The sequence below is a fragment of the Cherax quadricarinatus genome, chromosome 69 (genome assembly GCF_038502225.1).
Source record: "Cherax quadricarinatus isolate ZL_2023a chromosome 69, ASM3850222v1, whole genome shotgun sequence".
Taxonomy (NCBI): domain Eukaryota; kingdom Metazoa; phylum Arthropoda; class Malacostraca; order Decapoda; family Parastacidae; genus Cherax; species Cherax quadricarinatus.
This window is the reverse complement of record NC_091360.1, coordinates 10,332,019-10,351,749: the sequence shown is the minus strand read 5'-3', so window position 1 is coordinate 10,351,749 and position 19,731 is coordinate 10,332,019. Positions and strand designations below refer to the sequence as shown.

General features: G+C 40.4%; 1 protein-coding gene across 1 annotated transcript in view; it reads right to left on the bottom strand.

Moving 5' to 3' along the window:
• Nucleotides 1-19,731, bottom strand: part of LOC128701914 (carboxylesterase 4A) — a 307,498-nt gene that overhangs the window by 24,511 nt on the left and 263,256 nt on the right. The window contains exons 10-11 of the mRNA XM_070099784.1: nt 12,684-12,864; nt 10,986-11,125 (exon numbers count right to left, since the gene is read on the bottom strand). Coding sequence (XP_069955885.1) covers nt 10,986-11,125; nt 12,684-12,864 — 321 coding nt within the window. The remainder of the gene's footprint in view (nt 1-10,985; nt 11,126-12,683; nt 12,865-19,731) is intronic.

Genomic DNA, 19,731 nt, shown 5'->3' with positions numbered 1-19,731 from the left:
CATGTTTCCAAACAGTAATGTCAGTTGGGCGGAGCACTACCTTGGCAAGTAGAGGATAAGGGAGATTTTTCTTTATCATTAGTGGAACATTTTCAGTCTTTTTTGTACTGATTTCAGAAACAAATGCCGTATGTTTCCAACCAAAGCTCATCAGGTGTGTCTCCCCCACACCCATCTTCTGACCTGACAGGTGCCGGGCCATGAGTCCTTTACACCCGCCTCCTGACAAGGCGAGTGTGGGAATGAGCTGTCCCTCACATATGCCTCATGACAAGGTGGGTGTGGAGGGTGAGTCTTTCACATCTGCCTTACGACAAGGTGGGTGTGGGAATGAGAATCCTTCACATCTTCCTCATGACTAGGTGGGTGTCGGGGTGAAAGTCTTTCACACCCACCTCCTGACAAGGCGAGTGTGGGGAAGAGCGCAACTGGCATCTGCCTCCAGACAAAGTGGGTGTGGGCTGTCAATATCATCGGAATAATTACCATAGTAACTATTTTTCATTTTTTTTACATTTATTACTTACAAAAGAAACAAGTTGTGCTCCGACAGCACCAAGTTATTTTCCTAGCAACAAATAATTCGTAGTATTAAAATGATAGTTACCATTGAACAAAAATGATGGTAGTGAAAGAAATTACACACGAAAATTGTAGTCTAATATACAGCATAAATGCCCGGTGTCCATTATGCAAGGTAATAATATAAAAGCCTTGACTACAATTATGTTTAACTACCGCAATGATAACAAAAGTCTAGAAAGGAGTTGTGTGCTTAAACTTCCAAGGAAGCAGCAGCCTAGCGGTTAATTCGTCCAAGACTCATTGTAAGCACTGCGTTTACTTCACCATTTCTACTTTTTATATTAATTTAATTAACTCTTTAGTAAATGTGTGTGTGTATATATATATATATATATATATATATATATATATATATATATATATATATATATATATATATATATATATATATATATATTATTCATTGATCCAATTAAATTTATTTAATATTACATTATATCTATGATATATATTTTTTGTTATGCTCAGATCGATTTTCGCTGGTTGATGATAAAACATAATTTTCATTCTACAAAATAAACCGTTTCCAGACAAACATTAAATCTCTGTCAATAAGTACATTGTTTCTTGTGAAAGGCTTTTGATCAGAAAAGTTAGTTGAGCTCCCTTGATCAAGCCTAATTACTTCCTCTTCCCAGACGCGTATTGATCCCCTACGGGCTTAGGGCTTTCCCATGATTAAAACAAAACTATTTTGTGAGTTAAGTAACAAACTTAATTCTTTTTCTCTCGTGTCATTTTGATTCTTTTGAGACTTTTTCTGAGCTCAGACTTTATGCAAGATAATTTTTTTCTTTTACGAAACCTGCAGAGATTTAATTATTTCTTTAAGACAAAAGCGCTACGTCTCGGGAAAACTGGAAGTGGCCCTTGTGTATGATAATGGCTATTTTAATATACAGAAAAGTTTGGGTCTCTCAACGCAGTGGAAGTTAATAAAGTGGTCTCCTGCAGAAGCAGAATATCTTATGGTGGGATTATTGTCTTTACCGTTTTCTGCCATTGCAACGGGATCTCTGCTGCTTCCTGCCATTGAAATATGATCTCTGCTGCTTCCTGCCATTGCAATATGATCTCTGCTGCTTCCTGTTATTGCCATATGGCCTCTGCTGCTTCCTGCCATTGCAATGGGATCTCTGCTGTTTCCTGCCATTGCAATGGGATCTCTGCTCTTTCCTGACTCTCTAATTATTTTTCTTGTCATGAAAGAACACCTGTTGCAAAGCAGACATTAATCGCGCCAACATTTCCTTTTTGGCAGAGCTTTATCAGGTCGTAACTTGATAAAACTCTACGCAGAGATAAGAAATGCACACACAAATGGTTTTTCTGAAACGTGTCATTTTTTCTGCAGTATACTTTAAATCATTTTATCTGTGATAGTATATGTCCATTTTTATTTTACTTCTGTCTCGCCGAGAAAATCGTATCCAAAATTTAATGTATTTGGGTAACATGTTTTACGACATAAGTATATTACACTACACTATCAACACTACACACTGTCTACATATTATAATATCTTGACGCAATTTGTAACACTAAGGTTAGAGATTCGAGGGACTCCTTTAATTTATAATTCATGGAGTCGGCATGAGTCGAAGCCTTCAAGATAGCATGTGTGTCTTTGTTCTTTTGGCGTTTGGAATGGTCACAACATAAGAACAAGGAAACAGAGGAGATTTTTAAGAAGCTTAAAACTTTCTTTTATCATACTGCTCAGAATTTCTCTCCATCTTACAGTTTGTTTTCTCAACATTATCTTCAGGTTCGAGTCCTGCTGTGGACGTAGAGATTGTGTGTGTGTGTGTGTATGATATATATATATATATATATATATATATATATATATATATATATATATATATATATATATATATATATATATATATATATCATGCTTTAATTTATAGGGAAAATTCGAATAGAAGTAAAACTGGTCACAACATAAGAACAAGGAAACATTTAGCAACAACTCACTTAAAATTAGGTCCTTTCAGTGGAGATGTCATGTGAGAGCAAGAATATAATGCAGAGAATTCGTAGTTTGTTAGGAGGAGGTGCGGGATTACCAAAACTGTTGTCCAGAGGGCTGAGGAAGGGTTGTTGAGGTGGTTCGGACATGTAGAGAGAATGGAGCGAAACAGAATGACTTCAAGAGTGTGTGTAGTGTAGGGGTCGGCCTAGGAAAGGTAAAGGAGGTTTTGTGTGCGAGGGGCTTGGACTTCCAGCAGGCATGCGTGAGCGTGTTTGATAGGAGTGAATGGAGACAAATGGTTTTTAATACTTGATGAAGTGTGAGCAAAGTAACATTTATGATGGGGTTCAGGGAAACCGGCAGGCCGGACTTGAGTCCTGGAGATGGGAAGTACAGTGCCTGCACTCTGAAGGAGGGGTGTTAATGTTGCATACTTTAGTGTAAAGCACCCTTTTGGCAAGACATATATATATATACCCTGCCTTGGTGGGAATAAATAGGTATGCAAGATTACTAAAATAGGATTACGTACGTCTTGCTACTTCTACTTACACTTAGGTCACACTAAACATACATGTACACGTTTATTTATACGCAGTCATCTGAGTTTTCTTTGATTTTACCTTAATAGCTCTTGTTCTTATTACTTTTCCTTTTATATCCATGGGGAAGTGGAACAAGAATCTTTCCTCCGTAAGCCATGCGTGTTGTAAAAGTCAACTAAAATGACGGGAACAATGGGCTAGTAACCCCTTTTCCTGTAATAATTACTGAAAAGAATAAGAAGAAAATTGTCAAAGTGGGAAGTCTGAATGTGCGTGGATGTTGTGAAAATGATAAGAAAGAGATGATTGTGGATGTTTTTAATGAGAAGAAGCTGGATGTCCTGGCTTTAAGTGAAACAAAGCTGAAGGGGGTGGGAGAGTTTCAGTGGAGAGGAATAAATAGGATTAGGTCAGGGGTTTCAAACAGAGTTAGAGCTCAAGAAGTAGCAATAATGTTGAAGGATAAGTTATGGCAGGAAAAGAGGGACCATAAATGTATTAATTCAAGGATTATGTGGAGTAAAATAAAGGATGTGAGAAGTGGTTTATACTAAGCGTATATGCACCTCGGGAAGAGAGAAGTGTAGAGAGAGATTGATTTTGGGAAATGTTGAGTGAATGCGTGGGGAGTTTTGAACCAAGTGTGAGAGTACATGTGGTTTCGGATTTTAATGCTAAAGTGGGTAAAAATGTGGGGGGAGTAGTAGGTAAATTTGGGGTGCCAGGGGTAAATGAAAATGGGGAGCCTTTAATTGTATGTGTAGAAAGAGGTTTGGTAATAAGTAATACATATTTCATGAAAAAGAGGATAAATAAATATACAAGGTATGATATAGCACGTAATGAAAGTAGTTTGTTAGATTATGTATTGGCGGATAAAAGGTTGATGGGTAGGCTCCAGGATGTACACGTTTATAGAGGGGCAACTGATATATCGGATCATTAATTAGTTGTAGCTACAGGTAGAGTACGAGGTAGATGGGACAAGAGGAAAATGGCAACAACAAGTAAGAGGGACGTGAAAGTGTATTAACTAAGGGAGGAGGAAGTTCGGGTGAGATATAAGCAACTATTGGCAGAAAGGTGGGCTGGTGCAAGTACTAGTGGGGGGGGGGGGGTTGAAGAGGGTTGCAATAATTTTATAAATGCAGTATTAGAATGTGGGGCAGAAGTTTGTGGTTATAGGAGGGTGGGTGCAGGAGGAAAAAGGAGTGACTGGTGGAATGATGTAAAGGGTGTGATAAAAGAGAAAAAGTTAGCTTATGAGAGGTATTTACAAAGCAGAAGTGTTATAAGAAGAGTATATGGAGAGTAAAAGAAAGGTGAAGAGAGTGGTGAGAGAGTGCAAAAGGAGAGCAGATGATAGAGTGGGAGAGGCACTGTCAAGAAATTTTAATGAAAATAAGAAAAAATTTTGGTGTGAGTTAAACAAGTTAAGAAAGCCTAGAGAACAAATGGATTTGTCAGTTAAAAACAGAGAAGGGGAGTTAGTAGATGGGGAGATGGAGGTTTTGGGTAGATGGCGAGAATGTTTTGAGGAACTTTTAAATGTCGACGAAGAAAGGGAGGCGGTAATTTCATGCACTGGCTAGGGAGGTATACCATCTTTAAGGAATGAAGAGGAGGATTTGAGTGTGGGGGAGGTGCGTGAGGCATTACATATAATGAAAGGGGGTAAAGCAGCTGGAACTGACGGGATCATGACAGAAATGTTAAAAGCAGGGGGGGATATAGTATTGGAGTGGTTGGTATTTTTGCTTAATAAATGTATGAAAGAGGGGAAGGTACCTAGGGATTGGCGGAGAGCATGTATAGTCCCTTTATACAAAGGAAAGGGGGACAAAAGAGATTGTAAAAATTATGGAGGAATAAATTTACCGAGTATACCAGGAAAAGTGTACGGTAGGGTTATTAATGAAAGAATTAGACGTAAGACAGAATGTAGAATTGTGGATGAGCAAGGAGGTTTTAGAGTGGATAGGGGATGTGTAGATCACGTGTCTACATTGAAGCATATATGTGAATAGTGTTTAGTTAAAGGTAGGGAAGTTTTTATTGCATTTATGGATTTAGAAAAGGCATATGATAGTGGATAGGGGAGCAATGTGGCAGATGTTGCAAGTATATGGAATAGGTGGTAAGTTACTAAATGCTGTAAAGAGTTTTTATGAGGATAGTGAGGCTCAGGTTAGGGTGTGTAGAAGAGAGGGAGACTACTTCCCGGTAAAAGTAGGTCTTAGACAGGGATGTGTATTGTCACCATGGTTGTTTAATATATTTATAGATGGGGTTGTAAAAGAAGTAAATGCTAGGGTGTTCGGGAGAGGGGTGGGATTAAATTATGGAGAATTAAATACAAAATGGGAAGTGACAGTTACTTTTTGCTGATGATACTGTGCTTATGGGAGATTCTAAAGAAAAATTGCAAAGGTTAGTGGACGAATTTGGGAGTGTGTGTAAAGGTAGAAAGCTGAAAGTGAACATAGAAAAGAGTAAGGTGATGAGGGTATCAAATGATTTAGATCAAGAAAAATTGGATATTAATTTGTCGAGGAGGAGTATGGAAGAAGTGAATGTTTTCAGATATTTGGGAGTTGACGTGTCAGCAGATGGACTTATGAAGGATGAGATTAATCATAGAATGATAAAGGAAAAAAGGTGAGTGGTGCATTGAGGTATATGTGGAGGTAAAAAATGTTATCTATGAAGGCAAAGAAGGGAATTTATGAAAGTAGTACCAACACACTTATATGGGTGTGAAGCTTGGGTTGTAAATGCTGCAGCGAGGAGGCGGTTGGAGGCAGTGGAGATGTTCTGTGTAAGAGCAATGTGTGGTGTAAATATTATACAGAAAATTTGCAGTGTGGAAATTAGGAGGTGTGGAGTTAATAAAAGTATTAGTCAGAGGGCTGAAGAGCGTTTGTTGAGGTGGTATGTTCATTTAGAGAAAATGGATCAAAGTAGAATGACATGGAGAGCATTTAAATCTGTAGGGAAAGGAAGGCGGGGTAGGGGTCTTCCTCGATAAGGTTGGAGGAAGGGGGTAAGGGAGGTTTTGTGGGCGAGGGATTTGGACTTCCAGCAAGCGTGCGGGAGCGTGTTCGATAGGAGTGAATGGAGACGAATGGTATTTGGGACCTGACGAGCTGTTGGAGTGTGAGCATTTTAACATTTAGTGAAGGGATTCAGGGAAACCGGTTATTTTATATAGCCGGACTTGAGTCCTGGAAATGGGAAGTGCAACGCCTGCACTTTAAAGGAGGGGTTTAGGATATTGGCAGTTTGGAGGTATATGTTGTGTATCTTTATACGTATATACTTGTAAACTGTTGTATTCTTAGCACCCTTGCAAAAACAGTGATTGTGTGAGTGAGGTGAAAGTGTTGAATGATGAAAGTATTTTCTTTTTTGGATTTTTCTTTCTTTTTGGGTCACCCTGCTTCTGTGGGAGACGGCCGACTTGTTGAATTATATATATATACATTTTATATATATATATATATATATATATATATATATATATATATATATATATATATATATATATATATATATATATATATATATATATATATATATATATATATATATATATATATATATATATATATATATATATATATATATATATATATATATATATATATATATATATATATATAATATAATCCACATGGAGATAGATACTCAGAAGATTAACTGATCTGCACATTTCGATCCTTTTCTTGTATCCTCTTCTGCAGATACATAAGTGGCACATGAAGGGGCATGTCAAGTAATGAGTGGTAAAGAAGACAGGACCTGTGTGAAACTAAATATTTGGGTTGGAAGTTCCTCTGTGCTATGTGATTAATGTTCTTGTGTTGGTGTTCTGTGTTAGGTTAGTCGCTGGTATATTCTTCTTGAGGGTGAATTTTGAAATGATATCTAGGTTCCATTGCCCCTGCGAGATCCTAAAATTAGGATTGGTAGCTATGAGGGCAGATTCTATGATTTTGTAGCTGTGATGTCATTTGCGTTTGATGCTGGCAGCTTCCCAATGAATATTGTGATTGCTTTTGTTGTCATGTTGTAAAATGGCTGAATTGTTCTTTACATAACGACTGCCCTTTGGTGTTCGATGATCCTTGTAGATAGAGCTCCTCCAGTCTGTCCTGTGTATATTTGGTTGCTGTCTTTACATTCTATTTGGTAAACTCGTGGTGTCTTGTGTAGCTGAATGTTTGTGTTTCTTGAAAAAGAGAGATCCTAGTTTGATGAGATAGGACGTGATTATGTTGGTTAATTTGCTGAGATGGTTAAATGTACCTTGATGTTAGGGTACCATGAGTTAACATTTGCTATATGGGGTTGTTTTCTCTGAGCTGAGGTTTTGTAACAGTTGATATTTGCTTTTTTTTCTCCTTGTTTACAAATTAGTCAGCGTATGCTATTTTTTTAGAATTGTTTTCTTAGGATTTCTTTTTCTTGGTCTTGTACTTCGTCCAGAACCATTTGTAATCTTTCGTGGTCCTGGTCTGCTCGTGTTTATATTGTAGTTAATTTTCCGTCATTTCCTCGTGTCAATGATGCAAACAGGAAACTGTATTGGTCGAAGTACTGAACCTTGTGGAACACCAGCTCATTCCTTGATCAACTCTAGTTCTTTCCCTGTTATTTCTGCCTACACCTCTAGCTTTAATCCTAGTCTCTTGTGAATTGCTGTATCAAACTTCTTACTGTCCAAAAATATTCAGCCCAACCATCCGTCTCTCTTTTGATTAACTTTAGTTACCTTGTCATAGAACTCTAGCAGACTTTCGAGATAGCATTTATTGACGGTTTTGAATTTTCTCATTTTCTTCACCTAATAATGTTCTCAACAACCTTGCACACTATGCATATCAGAGATAATAGCCCATAGTTTAATGCTACCTGTCTCCTTCCTTAAACAGCAAGACTACATTAGCTGTTTTCCACACCAAAAGTAGTTGTCTTATTTCCAATGACTAGTTGAAGATTGATCCCAGACGTTCACACAGTTCGTCTGCTCCCTCTCTGAGAATTCACGCAGAGATGTTGTCTGGTCCCATGCGTCTCTCTTCCTCAGTAGTTTCTCCATCTCTTCTCCCATTGTGTATATTGTGTCCAGTACTCGTTGGTGCACTCTTCCTCCTTGACTCTCTGGTAATGTTCTTGTTTCTACTGAGAATATCTCCTTAAATAATTTGTTCACTTCCAAGTAGACCTGCTCGTTTATAATAAGCTCCCCTCCTTTCTTTTTTAGTCTTATCAATTGTGGTGGTGGTAGTGTGTAGTGCTGATGTTAGTGTGTTGGGTGTTGAGTTAGTGTGTGGCGGTAGTGTGTGGTTCGTGGTAGTGTTAGTGTATGACAGTGTTAGAGTATGGTTGTGTGGTGGTGCGTGTGGTGGTGCTAGTGTGATGTTTGGGTAAGGGAGTGAAGGTGTTAGTGTTTGTAGAGCCCCGGGACAATCAATTGCACAGTACAACTCATGACTGTCCTCTGTTCGAAGAGAACTATAATAGATATCTAATCTTATCCTTATTCATTATTCTCCCTCCTTCCTCCTAATCTACTGTCTCCGTCATCATTCATTCATCTTCCCTCTTTATTCATCATCCTAGCCTGGTGTCTTCCATCTTCCATTCCCCATTCTAATCGATCGTAACACCGATGATCCGTTTGTTTACCTTTATAATTATTTATGTCAGATTGACGTGAGATTTCCCCGTGACTTCAGAATTCAATTTCAGAGCGACACGCATTGCCCCAAGAAATGTGACTGTGGTCAGACTCAGTCATCTCGGCTCTCCTGGGATTCAGCCTTTAGGTGTCAGTAATATTTTTATATTACGCACTTCTGCTGTGTTGATTATTCTGTATTGCCACCGATCACCTAACAAGTTCTTTCCTTTTTGTGCTCGTGGTCAGTCCTTCAAGCTTGAGGGACTGACCACCTGCAACTGAGGGTGAAGCATTCATTCTGCTACTCCTGCATCCACATCTGTATTCACCTATAACCAACTGAAGAAGGCTGTTCTGCAGGCTAAAATTTTTGCCAATAAAAATACCCAGGTGTTGCAAATGTCTCCTTCATCAGCTTGTTGGTAATATATACCAGCAGTAATATGTAGATTACTGTAATAGAGGTCACAGTACCTTGAATAAAATGGTCTTCATACCATTTTCAACTTGGTTTTAATATTGGTCCAGGACGGACCGAAACGCATATCATTCTTCCTAATTTTTTTTAATCTTTTTTATTTGAAATGCAAAGCCCATGTCGATCATTAAGGAGTAGTGGAGGCTCGATCCACTCTCTACTAATCTTGAATATAAGAACATAAGGATGGAGGAATACTGCAGCATGTCTTCTGGCCCATACCAGGCAGGTCTTTCTCAAATTCATCCTCTCCAGCCTGCATATTTGTCCAACCTATTCCCAAAGCTACAGGCTACCTAAACGTATAGGTATATATTGAGTCTGCCATTGCCTGAGATCTCGCCTTTGCTACTGGGTCTAGCTTAGCCTTTCCTCTCCTTCCACTATTCTTCACCTGTCCCCATTTTCCCTTGACCCCTTGTGGGTCCTTACCTGTGAGTTAGTGAGATAAGGCTAAATATTGAGTGCAAAGAAGCTGCTTAAAAATAAGACAGTGAAACGAGAACTCGCGCTACGAGTCTTAACGAAGAGAGTGTACAACTTTACGTAAACCGCCAACCTGTTTCCATCTTATTATGGCATTTTTCATGATGTTTTATTCAGTGTTTTAACGCTCTCGTTCTTTTTCTAATCACGTTTTATCTGTAGGTTGGATAGGATTATTAAGGAAAAGTTAAAAAGATAATGTTAACAACCGCAGAAAATCTGGCACTGAAGTGGTCGAATAAGGCGAAACGTTAAAATGTGAAGTTTTATCATGACTCGCATATTCGTAATAACGCGACTGCAAACAAACCACGGCACGGGTGGGGTTTCGAACCCATGGCGAGTGAGTTGTAAAACTCCAGACCAGTTCCGTAGTGTGAACTTTTATCACTCGTGGTGCGAAAATGAGCTGGAAACAGCCAACTACAATATTTTTCTCTTTTGGGCCAGAAAACACGAACCAAAAACCATTGCTGTAAGAGTGTAAGGACGATCAAACAGAAAACAACTCGCAGCTTACGCACAGCATGGAATTAATTCTCTAAATTTACCCTAAAAATCCTAAGAGTTTTCTCCAATTCACTGTAGTGATTTCTAAGCAATTTTATGAAGTAACAAAGCTACACACAACACTGAGAGGCGAGAATACAGCACTTACAACACTCCGTTGTAAATGGTATTATAATACTGACTGATTGTGTAAAGTGACACTTTTGTACGTTCAGGGTATTTAATAAATGTTGAAAATGGTATAAAAGACCGACAGGCTGAAGATTAAGACACATGTGCAGCAGTTGAGTATATTTTTTGTTGAAACTACTACACCAGCTGCTTCTGTATTTGACAGAAGAAGCCTACTGTGTAAAGAATCATTTCAACAATGAAGTTAACTAACTGCTCCACATGTGTCTTAATCTTCATTTAATAAATATCCTGAATTATACACAGGTTCCCTCTTCCACACTAGTTGAAGTTCCAAGTCTGACCGAAACGTCGTCATAAGTTTCATTCTCTTATTTGCGGATTATTTGTGTATAACATCACATGACTGATGAATTACAAAGCAAAATAACACTGAGGAACGAAGGACACAACACTAGAAACATAAATAAGGTAGAACAGAGCTGAAGAGCACTGAGAAAAATGGTATATCACAAGTAATACATGCTTGAGGTAGAAGAAAGCAGTTCAGCACTGAGGAAGGAAGGAAGGTGGTAGAGCACTTGCCTGGTAAGATGCTGCAGTTCGTCTGCTGTGAGATGGAGTTTCTCGTAGGATGCCTTGATGCAGTCTGGAGGACCTCCGTAAGATCCACCGAGACCACCAAGGCTCATCACAGAACCAACGCGAGGCATCGAAGACCCCTCCTGTACACACACCATCAAGAACAGTTGACAGGTCTGTACACACCATCATGGAATAGTTGACAAGTCTTACAAGCTCTTTGATGGGCATTTTGTTACGTTATTTGAAAGTAAACAATAGTTACACTAATTTCCTTGTGCTGATGGAAACTTCGATAATTTACGTGGGCAGTATACAAAAAAAAGATTAAATGTTAGAATAACTTCTTAATATGCTTTACTAACTTTTTTATTATGTGTGGTATAATGATCGTGCTTTATATAATGAATATGGGTGGTATAATGACTGAAAGACTTTATCTGTTAGTGGAGATGGCTGTAGTGGTGGGGATTCTGACCTATGCGGGGTTGTGGTAGCATTATCAGTGATCTCTAAGGATAAGTGAGTGTATAGTCCTGGCTAAGGCGCCGGGTAAGTTTTATCTTTCTTTCCAGCCCGGAATTTGATCCCCAAATCTCACTGATGACAGCCACGACTTTAACCACCAGGCAACGACAGTTTTATTTTTTGTTTGGGAAATGCGAAGGCTCGATCCTATGTAGTAATAATAATAATATCTTTATTTCTACAGGTACATACACAAGGTAAACAGGCCTAGCTGACATAAGTAACATACTACTATATAGAAAGCCCTTTGTTATACAGAAAATTTCGAGCAAATCAGGTCAATTTTGTCCCAGGATGCGACCCACACCTATCGCCTAACACCTAGGTACTCATTTTACTGACGGGTGAACAGGGACAGCAGGTGTCTTATGGAAACACGTCCTAATGTTTTGCAGCCTTACCGGGACTCGATCCCCGGACCTCAGTGTGTGAGCTAAGTGAGCTAACTAACAAGCTACGTGACACCTCTCAGAAGAGACGAGTTCATGGCGACCTGGCCCTATGGATGGGCACAAAAAAAATGTATGTGTAACGCTATGGGTTCGAACCTCAGAGTAAGTACTACCACTTGTGTACTGTGGCTGTGCTTTCCACTATACTTGTGTACTGTGGCTGTGCTTTCCACTATACCTAACCCTCTACCCTGGCACACTCCTACTCTTCACTCTCCTCTACCCTTCGCACATTGCTCCTTTCTCACATCCCTTTCGAGTTTTGAGCTTAATTTAGGTTTTTATTGTGGTGGTGGTTCTCAAGTGAAGGTGGTGGGAGTGCTTACCTGAGTGTGGTGGTGCTTACCTGAGTGTTATGGTGGTGGTGCTTACCTGAGTGTGTGGTGGTGGTGCTTACCTGAGTGTGTGGTGGTGATGCTTACCTGAGTGTGTGGTGGTGGTGCTTACCTGAGTGTGTGGTGGTGGTGGTGGTGCTTGCGTTTACCCGAGTGTGTGGTGGTGGTGGGGCTTACCTGAGTGTGTGGGGGTGGTGGTGGGGCTTACCTGAGTGTGGGGTGGTGGTGGTGCTTACCTGTGTGTGTGGTAGTGGTGGTGCTTGCGCTTACTCGAGTGTGTGGTGGGGGTGGTGCTTGTGCTTACCTGAATGTGTGGTGGTGGTGGTGCTTACCTGAGTATGGAGTGGTGGTGGTGCTTACCTGAGTGTGGTGATGGTGGTGCTTACCTGAGTGTGGTGATGATGTCCCTGGCAGGCTGGGTGATTGACTGGTCTCCTCCAGAACAACAGCAAGAAGATAAGACCATTGAGCAGAAGCAGTGAGACCCCGAGTCCCACGGTCACCAGCAGAGCCGTCGAGTACTTCACATACTCACTCGTGTCTGGCATGGTCATCTTCGGGCCACTGCTAAAGATACAAAATAAACACTCCCTCACTATGGTGATTAAAAATCGGTTAATATTTTGGGAGTTTAAAGTAGCATTGAAAATGGGTTGGTGGGTTTGTGTTTTAGAAAGACCTGCATAGTATGGGCCAGTAGGTCTGCTGCAGTGTTCCTCCTTCCTTTATATTCTTACGAAGGTCATTAAGGCTGCATGTCACCTGTACACAACCCGTCAGAGAATTTAAATTTCCAAAATATGCATTGTTAGGTAAGACACATATGCAACAGTTAGGTATCTTTATTATGAAACGTTTCGCCTACACAGTAGGCTTCTTCAGTCAAGTACAGAAAAGTTGATAGAAGCAGAAGATACTTGAAGACGATGTAATCAGTCCATCACCCTTAAAGTTTTGAGGTGGTCAGTCCCTCAGTCTGGAGAAGAGCATTGTTCCATAGTACGATGGAACACGATGGAACAATGCTCTTCTCCAGACTGAGGGACTGACCACCTCAAAACTTTAAGGGTGATGGACTGATTACATCGTCTTCAAGTATCTTCTGCTTCTATCAACTTTTCTGTACTTGACTGAAGAAGCCTACTGTGTAGGCGAAACGTTTCATAATAAAGATACCTAACTGTTGCATATGTGTCTTACCTAACAACCTGTCGGTATTTTATACCATTTTAATGTTCAAAATATGCATTAAAGAAAGTTTTAAAGGTATATTCACTGGTACATCTCAGTATACATAGCTGTAAGAATTCACAACTAACTCTAAATTCAAAGAGGAAATTTGACATTTTGATTTGTTTTAGATAATTATCAAGTCATTAATTATCACTCATGGTTATTCCATTTTTATTTACTTATTTGTAAAATTGTGTGCATTATTTCTTATTTGTAGCGTGACAGTCTTTACAAATGTTAATCCATGTTTTGGGTTAATATAATATTAACATGCTACAAACAGCTGAAAGAGGAAACGAAATACTTTGAAATACGTAGACAGAATATAAGAATGAAAAGAAAATGAAGAAACTCGTTTTATTTGTTAATATAACAAGTAATCCAACTTCTCTCTTTTCCCGCAACAAAAATGTAAAGCTTCAACATCCGACAGTCAGGAAAGTTTACTGGAGTCAGTAAGTTGTAGTCTGCTTTTCCCTGATATTTCCAGCCAACGTTCCTCAGTAATTTCTCGGTGTGGTTGTTTCAGTAGATGAGGATTTAAGAACATAAAATGGATATTTTCGAGACATATTTCATCTTAATCTGAAGATGATCAGATTATCTGTTTTAAAAGCCGTCTGGATGACTAGAAGACAGAGAATAAATATCTTAATTATTTTGGGTGTCTTTTTTCACTGAAGGCGAATATTTTTATTCTCTGTTCTTATGTTCGATACTTAAGCGGTAAACCGTAGATATATCACTTCCGTCTTGTACTGAAACCTTTTCTTTCGTATTTCCCAGTGAAACACTAATTACCGGTCTCTCAGTGGCAGCGCCTTCGGATCACAACTGAAGAACACTTGTTCGATGCTGGGTCCGGTAGAGGGATCTGTTGCCCCTATTATGTACCTGGGTACATCCGTGGGTACATCCTGTGGGACGCAGTATACTTTAAACTGAGCTGAGCTTTGAAATAAGAAGAGAGACAGGATAACAGTCATTTCAAAGTATACAGAACAAGCAGCTTTGAGTCTCGCGTATGATGGAAGAATATATTTCTACAGGCTTAGCCTACAGGCTGCATAAGCACTTCCTATCTCTTAACTGCAGTTAAGATATAGCATTGAGCAGTTAAGTGATAGCCTACAGGCTATGTCTTAACTGCTGTTAAGAAATAGCCTGTAGGCTGTCTCTTAACTGCTCAATACTATCTATTAACTGTTATTTCGTAATGGCTATCTCGTAAAAGTTATCTTTTAACGGCTATCTTTAACGCCTTTTTACATCGTTTACGTCTTGGAGCCCCACCAAATAATTTCGTATATATGACTTTCAGCTTTTAGTTCCCTACGCCCCAAGAATTATGCCATTGCTTCAGGAGGACATCAATGAGTGAGTGAGATTGGAGGGAAGGGGATAAAAAGGACGCTAGTCTTTGAACCCCCACACACAAGGGGTCCTTTACAAAAATAGTTTCTGTACAATCTGAACACAAAAATATGATGCTTTTCAAATGATTGCTTTTCAGATGCGTTCATGTAACTGAGAAGGAAAACAAAAGAAAAGCTGGATGACATGTGTATAAAAGCAGCAATGAATTCTTAGTGCCAGGGTCCTCACGTGCTGTTGTCTCTGGGGTGCCAACATCACTTAATCCAGTCCTGCATTAACTCCAGAAGATATGTACTCAACCCTAACAATCGATTACGATTTGAATCCTCTCTTTGAAGTGACTTGAGCTAAATGTACCACTGCAGTCTTATTGAGAGATTAGTCCTGTATAAACCTGGATTGCATGAACAGCGGGGTTCATGCTGATCTTCCTACCCTGTATAGAAATTCACCTAGATGGAGGAATCTCATTAGACCGTGGATATAGTATAGTACAGTGGATAACACACTGGTCGGCTAATTTTAGGATTAATTTACGATGGGTTCGAATCCCAAATTGTTCTGCGAGTTATTGACGATTGTATCATTGCAATTTCGCCAGTCATGAACTCAGTTATCATGGGAATTCCCATTACACCCATGAATATTTACCAGAAGACAGTGCGGAAAGTATTATGAGGAATGTATAGAGAGGAAGGTGGAGTCAGTGCTGTAGATTATATTTTAATTTGAATTCCCTATAATTATCTCTTGCTTGGTCTAAGTTCTTATTTTGCAACTGATATTATTTTAGTATTAAATCTTTATTAATTAATTTCTTTGTTCTCTTGCACTGGCTGTAAAAATTGTTCTGCTGAAGAAGACCTCAGATGAAGGTCGAAATGTGAAAAAAAAATGAATTATCCGCGATTTGTGCCCATATTGGTTACTTTTTATCATCAACAAACGTTTACTACACTTTGTAAAATCCCAATTATTTGATTTTTTTCATTTATTTGTCATTTAAAAATTATTTTACAGTCCGTCATCGTAAAATAATTGCTTCTTTCAGTTTCGCTATTTTTTTCAATTTAATGTGAGAAAATCATTAAAATCCATAAGATTAGGGACTTACACTCTAAATTAATGCTCTATAACCAAAACTATCTTAACATTAGTTCAAAAAATTTATATATATATGTGCGTGTGTGTGTGCAAAATAACCACGGGGGGAGTAGAATGATAGCTCTAGGCCTTTCGTGTTGCAATCAACACACCATCAGGAGCTTGCAAAATTGCAGAAAAGAGGAGGGTTTCCAAGTGAATACGTTCCCAGAGGACCGCGTTCACCGGAGCGAGCGAGAAAGAGAGGGAGAGAGGAGAAGGTACCGGAAGTGCCCACATGCACAACAGCCAGAACGATGAATATTATAACATCATAAAAATCCCACAAACATTGATATTGTAACCTAAACGAAATTAACGTAACAACAATAATAAATTCAGTCATATTCCGCTATGACAACAACACCTTTAAATACGTATATAAATATTATTTGGGATATAAGTCACTGGCAATTATATACCCGCCACAGGAGGGTGGAGGCTTCACAACCTTCTTTCAAAAATTTATCATATTCATATTCTATATGTAGGTTGTTTTTCCTTTCTCTCCTTTACAAATATAGGTGTTCATCTAAATTATATTGCAGCATTCATACGCCATTCTTTCGAATTATTTTACCTAGGAGGTGGAGAAGGAATTTACAGCAGTCATTGTGTTAGTTACTGTGTGTGTGTGTGTGTGTGTGTGTGTGTACTCACCTAGTTGTACTCACCTAGTTGAGGTTGCGGGGGTCGAGTCCGAGCTCCTGGCCCCGCCTCTTCACTGATCGCTACTAGGTCACTCTCCCCGAGCCGTGAGCTTTATCATACCTCTGCTTAAAGCTATGTATGGATCCTGCCTCCACTACATCGCTTCCCAAACTATTCCACTTACTGACTACTCTGTGGCTGAAGAAATACTTCCTAACATCCCTGTGATTCATCTGTGTCTTTAGCTTCCAACTGTGTCCCCTTGTTACTGTGTCCAATCTCTGGAACATCCTGTCTTTGTCCACCTTGTCAATTCCCCTCAGTATTTTGTATGTCGTTATCATGTCCCCCCTATCTCTCCTGTCCTCCAGTGTCGTCAGGTTGATTTCCCTGTGTGTGTCTGTGTGTGTGTGTGTGTGTGTGTGTGTGTGTACTCACCTAATTGTACTCACCTAATTGTGGTTGCAGGGGTCGAGACTCAGCTCCTGGCCCCGCCTCTTCACTGATCGCTACTGGGTCCTCTCTCTCTCTGCTTCCTGAGCTTTGTCATACCTCTTCTTAAAACTATGTATGGTTCCTGCCTCCACTACTTCACTTGCTAGGCTATTCCACTTGCTGACAACTCTATGACTGAAGAAATACTTCCTAACGTCCCTGTGACTCGTCTGAGTCTTCAGCTTCCAGTTGTGACCCCTTGTCCCTGTGTCCCCTCTCTGGAACATCCTATCTCTGTCCACCTTGTCTATTCCCCGCAGTATCTTGTATGTCGTTATCATGTCTCCCCTGACCCTTCTGTCCTCCAGTGTCGTCAGTCCGATTTCCCTTAACCTTTCCTCGTACGACATTCCCTTGAGCTCTGGGACTAGCCTTGTTGCAAACCTTTGTACTTTCTCTAACTTCTTGACGTGCTTGACCAGGTGTGGGTTCCAGACTGGTGCTGCATACTCCAGTATGGGCCTAACATACACAGTGTACAGTGTCTTGAACGATTCCTTATTAAGGTATCGGAACGCTATTCTCAGGTTTGCCAGGCGCCCGTATGCTGCAGCGGTTATTTGGTTGATGTGTGCCTCCGGTGATGTGCTCGGTGTTATGGTCACCCCAAGGTCTTTCTCCCTGAGTGAGGTCTGTAGTCTTTGTCCACCTAGCCTATACTCTGTCTGCGGTCTTCTTTGCCCCTCCCCAATCTTCATGACTTTGCATTTGGCTGGATTGAATTCGAGAAGCCAGTTACTGGACCACATGTCCAGCCTCTCCAGGTCTCTTTGCAGTCCTGCCTCATCCTCGTCCGATTTAATTCTTCTCATCAACTTCACGTCATCTGCGAACAGGGACACTTCAGAGTCTATTCCTTCCATCATGTCGTTCACATATATCAAAAATAGCACTGGTCCTAGAACTGACCCCTGTGGGACCCCGCTCGTAACAGGCGCCCACTGTGATACCTCTTCACGTACCATGACTCGTTGCTGCCTCCCTGTCAGGTATTCCCTTATCCATTGCAGTACCCTCCCTTTTACGTGCGCCTGATCCTCCAGCTTCTGCACTAATCTCTTGTGGGGAACTGTGTCAAAGGCCTTCCTGCAGTCTAGGAAAACGCAATCTACCCACCCCTCTCTCTCGTGTCTTCTGTTACCTTGTCATAAAACTCCAGGAGGTTTGTGATACTAGATTTGCCTTCCATGAACCCATGCTGGTTTTCATTTATAATCTTGTTCCTTTCCAGGTGTTCGACCACTCTCCTCCTGATAATCTTCTCCATGACTTTGCACACAATACATGTCAGAGACACAGGTCTGTAGTTTAGTGCCTCGTTTCTGTTTCTTTTCTTAAATATGGGGACTACATTAGCTGTCTTCCATTTCTCAGGTAGTTGCCCAGTTTCAAGGGATGTGTTGAAGATTGTGGTTAGAGGCACGCACAGCATCTCTGCTCCTTCTCTAAGGACCCATGGGGAGATGTTGTCCGGTCCCATCGCCTTTGAGGTGTCAAGGTCACTTAAGAGCTTCTTCACCTCCTCCTCAGTTGTTCGTATGTCATCCAACACTTGTTGGTATATTCCCTCTTGATGTTCCCTTCTGTGCTGTCTTCCCACAGCCCTTCCTGTCTCTACTGTAAAAACTTCCTTAAATCTCCTGTTCAGCTCCTCACATACCTCCTGATCATTTCTTGTGAGTTCTCCACCTTCTGTCCTTAATCTGATCACCTGGTCTTTGACTGTTGTCTTCCTCCTGATGTGGCTATACAACAGTTTCGGTTCAGTCTTGATTCTCGATGCTACGTCATTTTCATACTGTTGCTGGGCCTCCCTCCTTACCTGTGCGTACTCATTCCTGGCTCTGCGACTGATCTCCCTATTTTCGTGTGTTCTCTGCCTTCTGTACTTTTTCCATTCTCTATTGCACTTTGTTTTTGCCTCCTTACACCGTCGGGTAAACCAGGGGCTCGTTCTGGTCTTCCCGTTGTTACTGTTGCCCTTGGGAATAAACCTTTCCACTGCCTCCTTGCATTTTGTTGTTACATATTCCATCATTTCATTTACTGGCTTTCCTGCCAGTTCTCTGTCCCACTGGACCTCCCGCAGGAAGTTCTTCAACCCTATGTAGTCCCCTCTTTTATAGTAAAGCTTTTCCCATTCAACTCCTGTTATTCTCTCCACTTGCAGCTCTACTATGTATTCAAAGCACAGAACCACGTGGTCGCTAGCTCCTAGGGGACTCTCATACTTGATGTCCTCAATGTCTGAGCTGCCCAGGGTGAACACAAGGTCCAATCTTGCTGGTTCATCCTCCCCTCTCACTCTGGTAGTGTCCTTAACATGTTGGTGCATGAGGTTTTCCAGCACCACGTCCAACATCCTGGTTCTCCATGTTTCGGGACCCCCATGTGGCTCCAGGTTTTCCCAGTCAATCTCCCTGTGGCTGAAATCCCCCATAACCAGCAACTTTGCTCTGGTGGAGTGAGCTCTTCTTGCCACCTCAGCAAGTGTGTCCACCATTGCTCTGTTGCTCTCTTTATATTCCTCTCTTG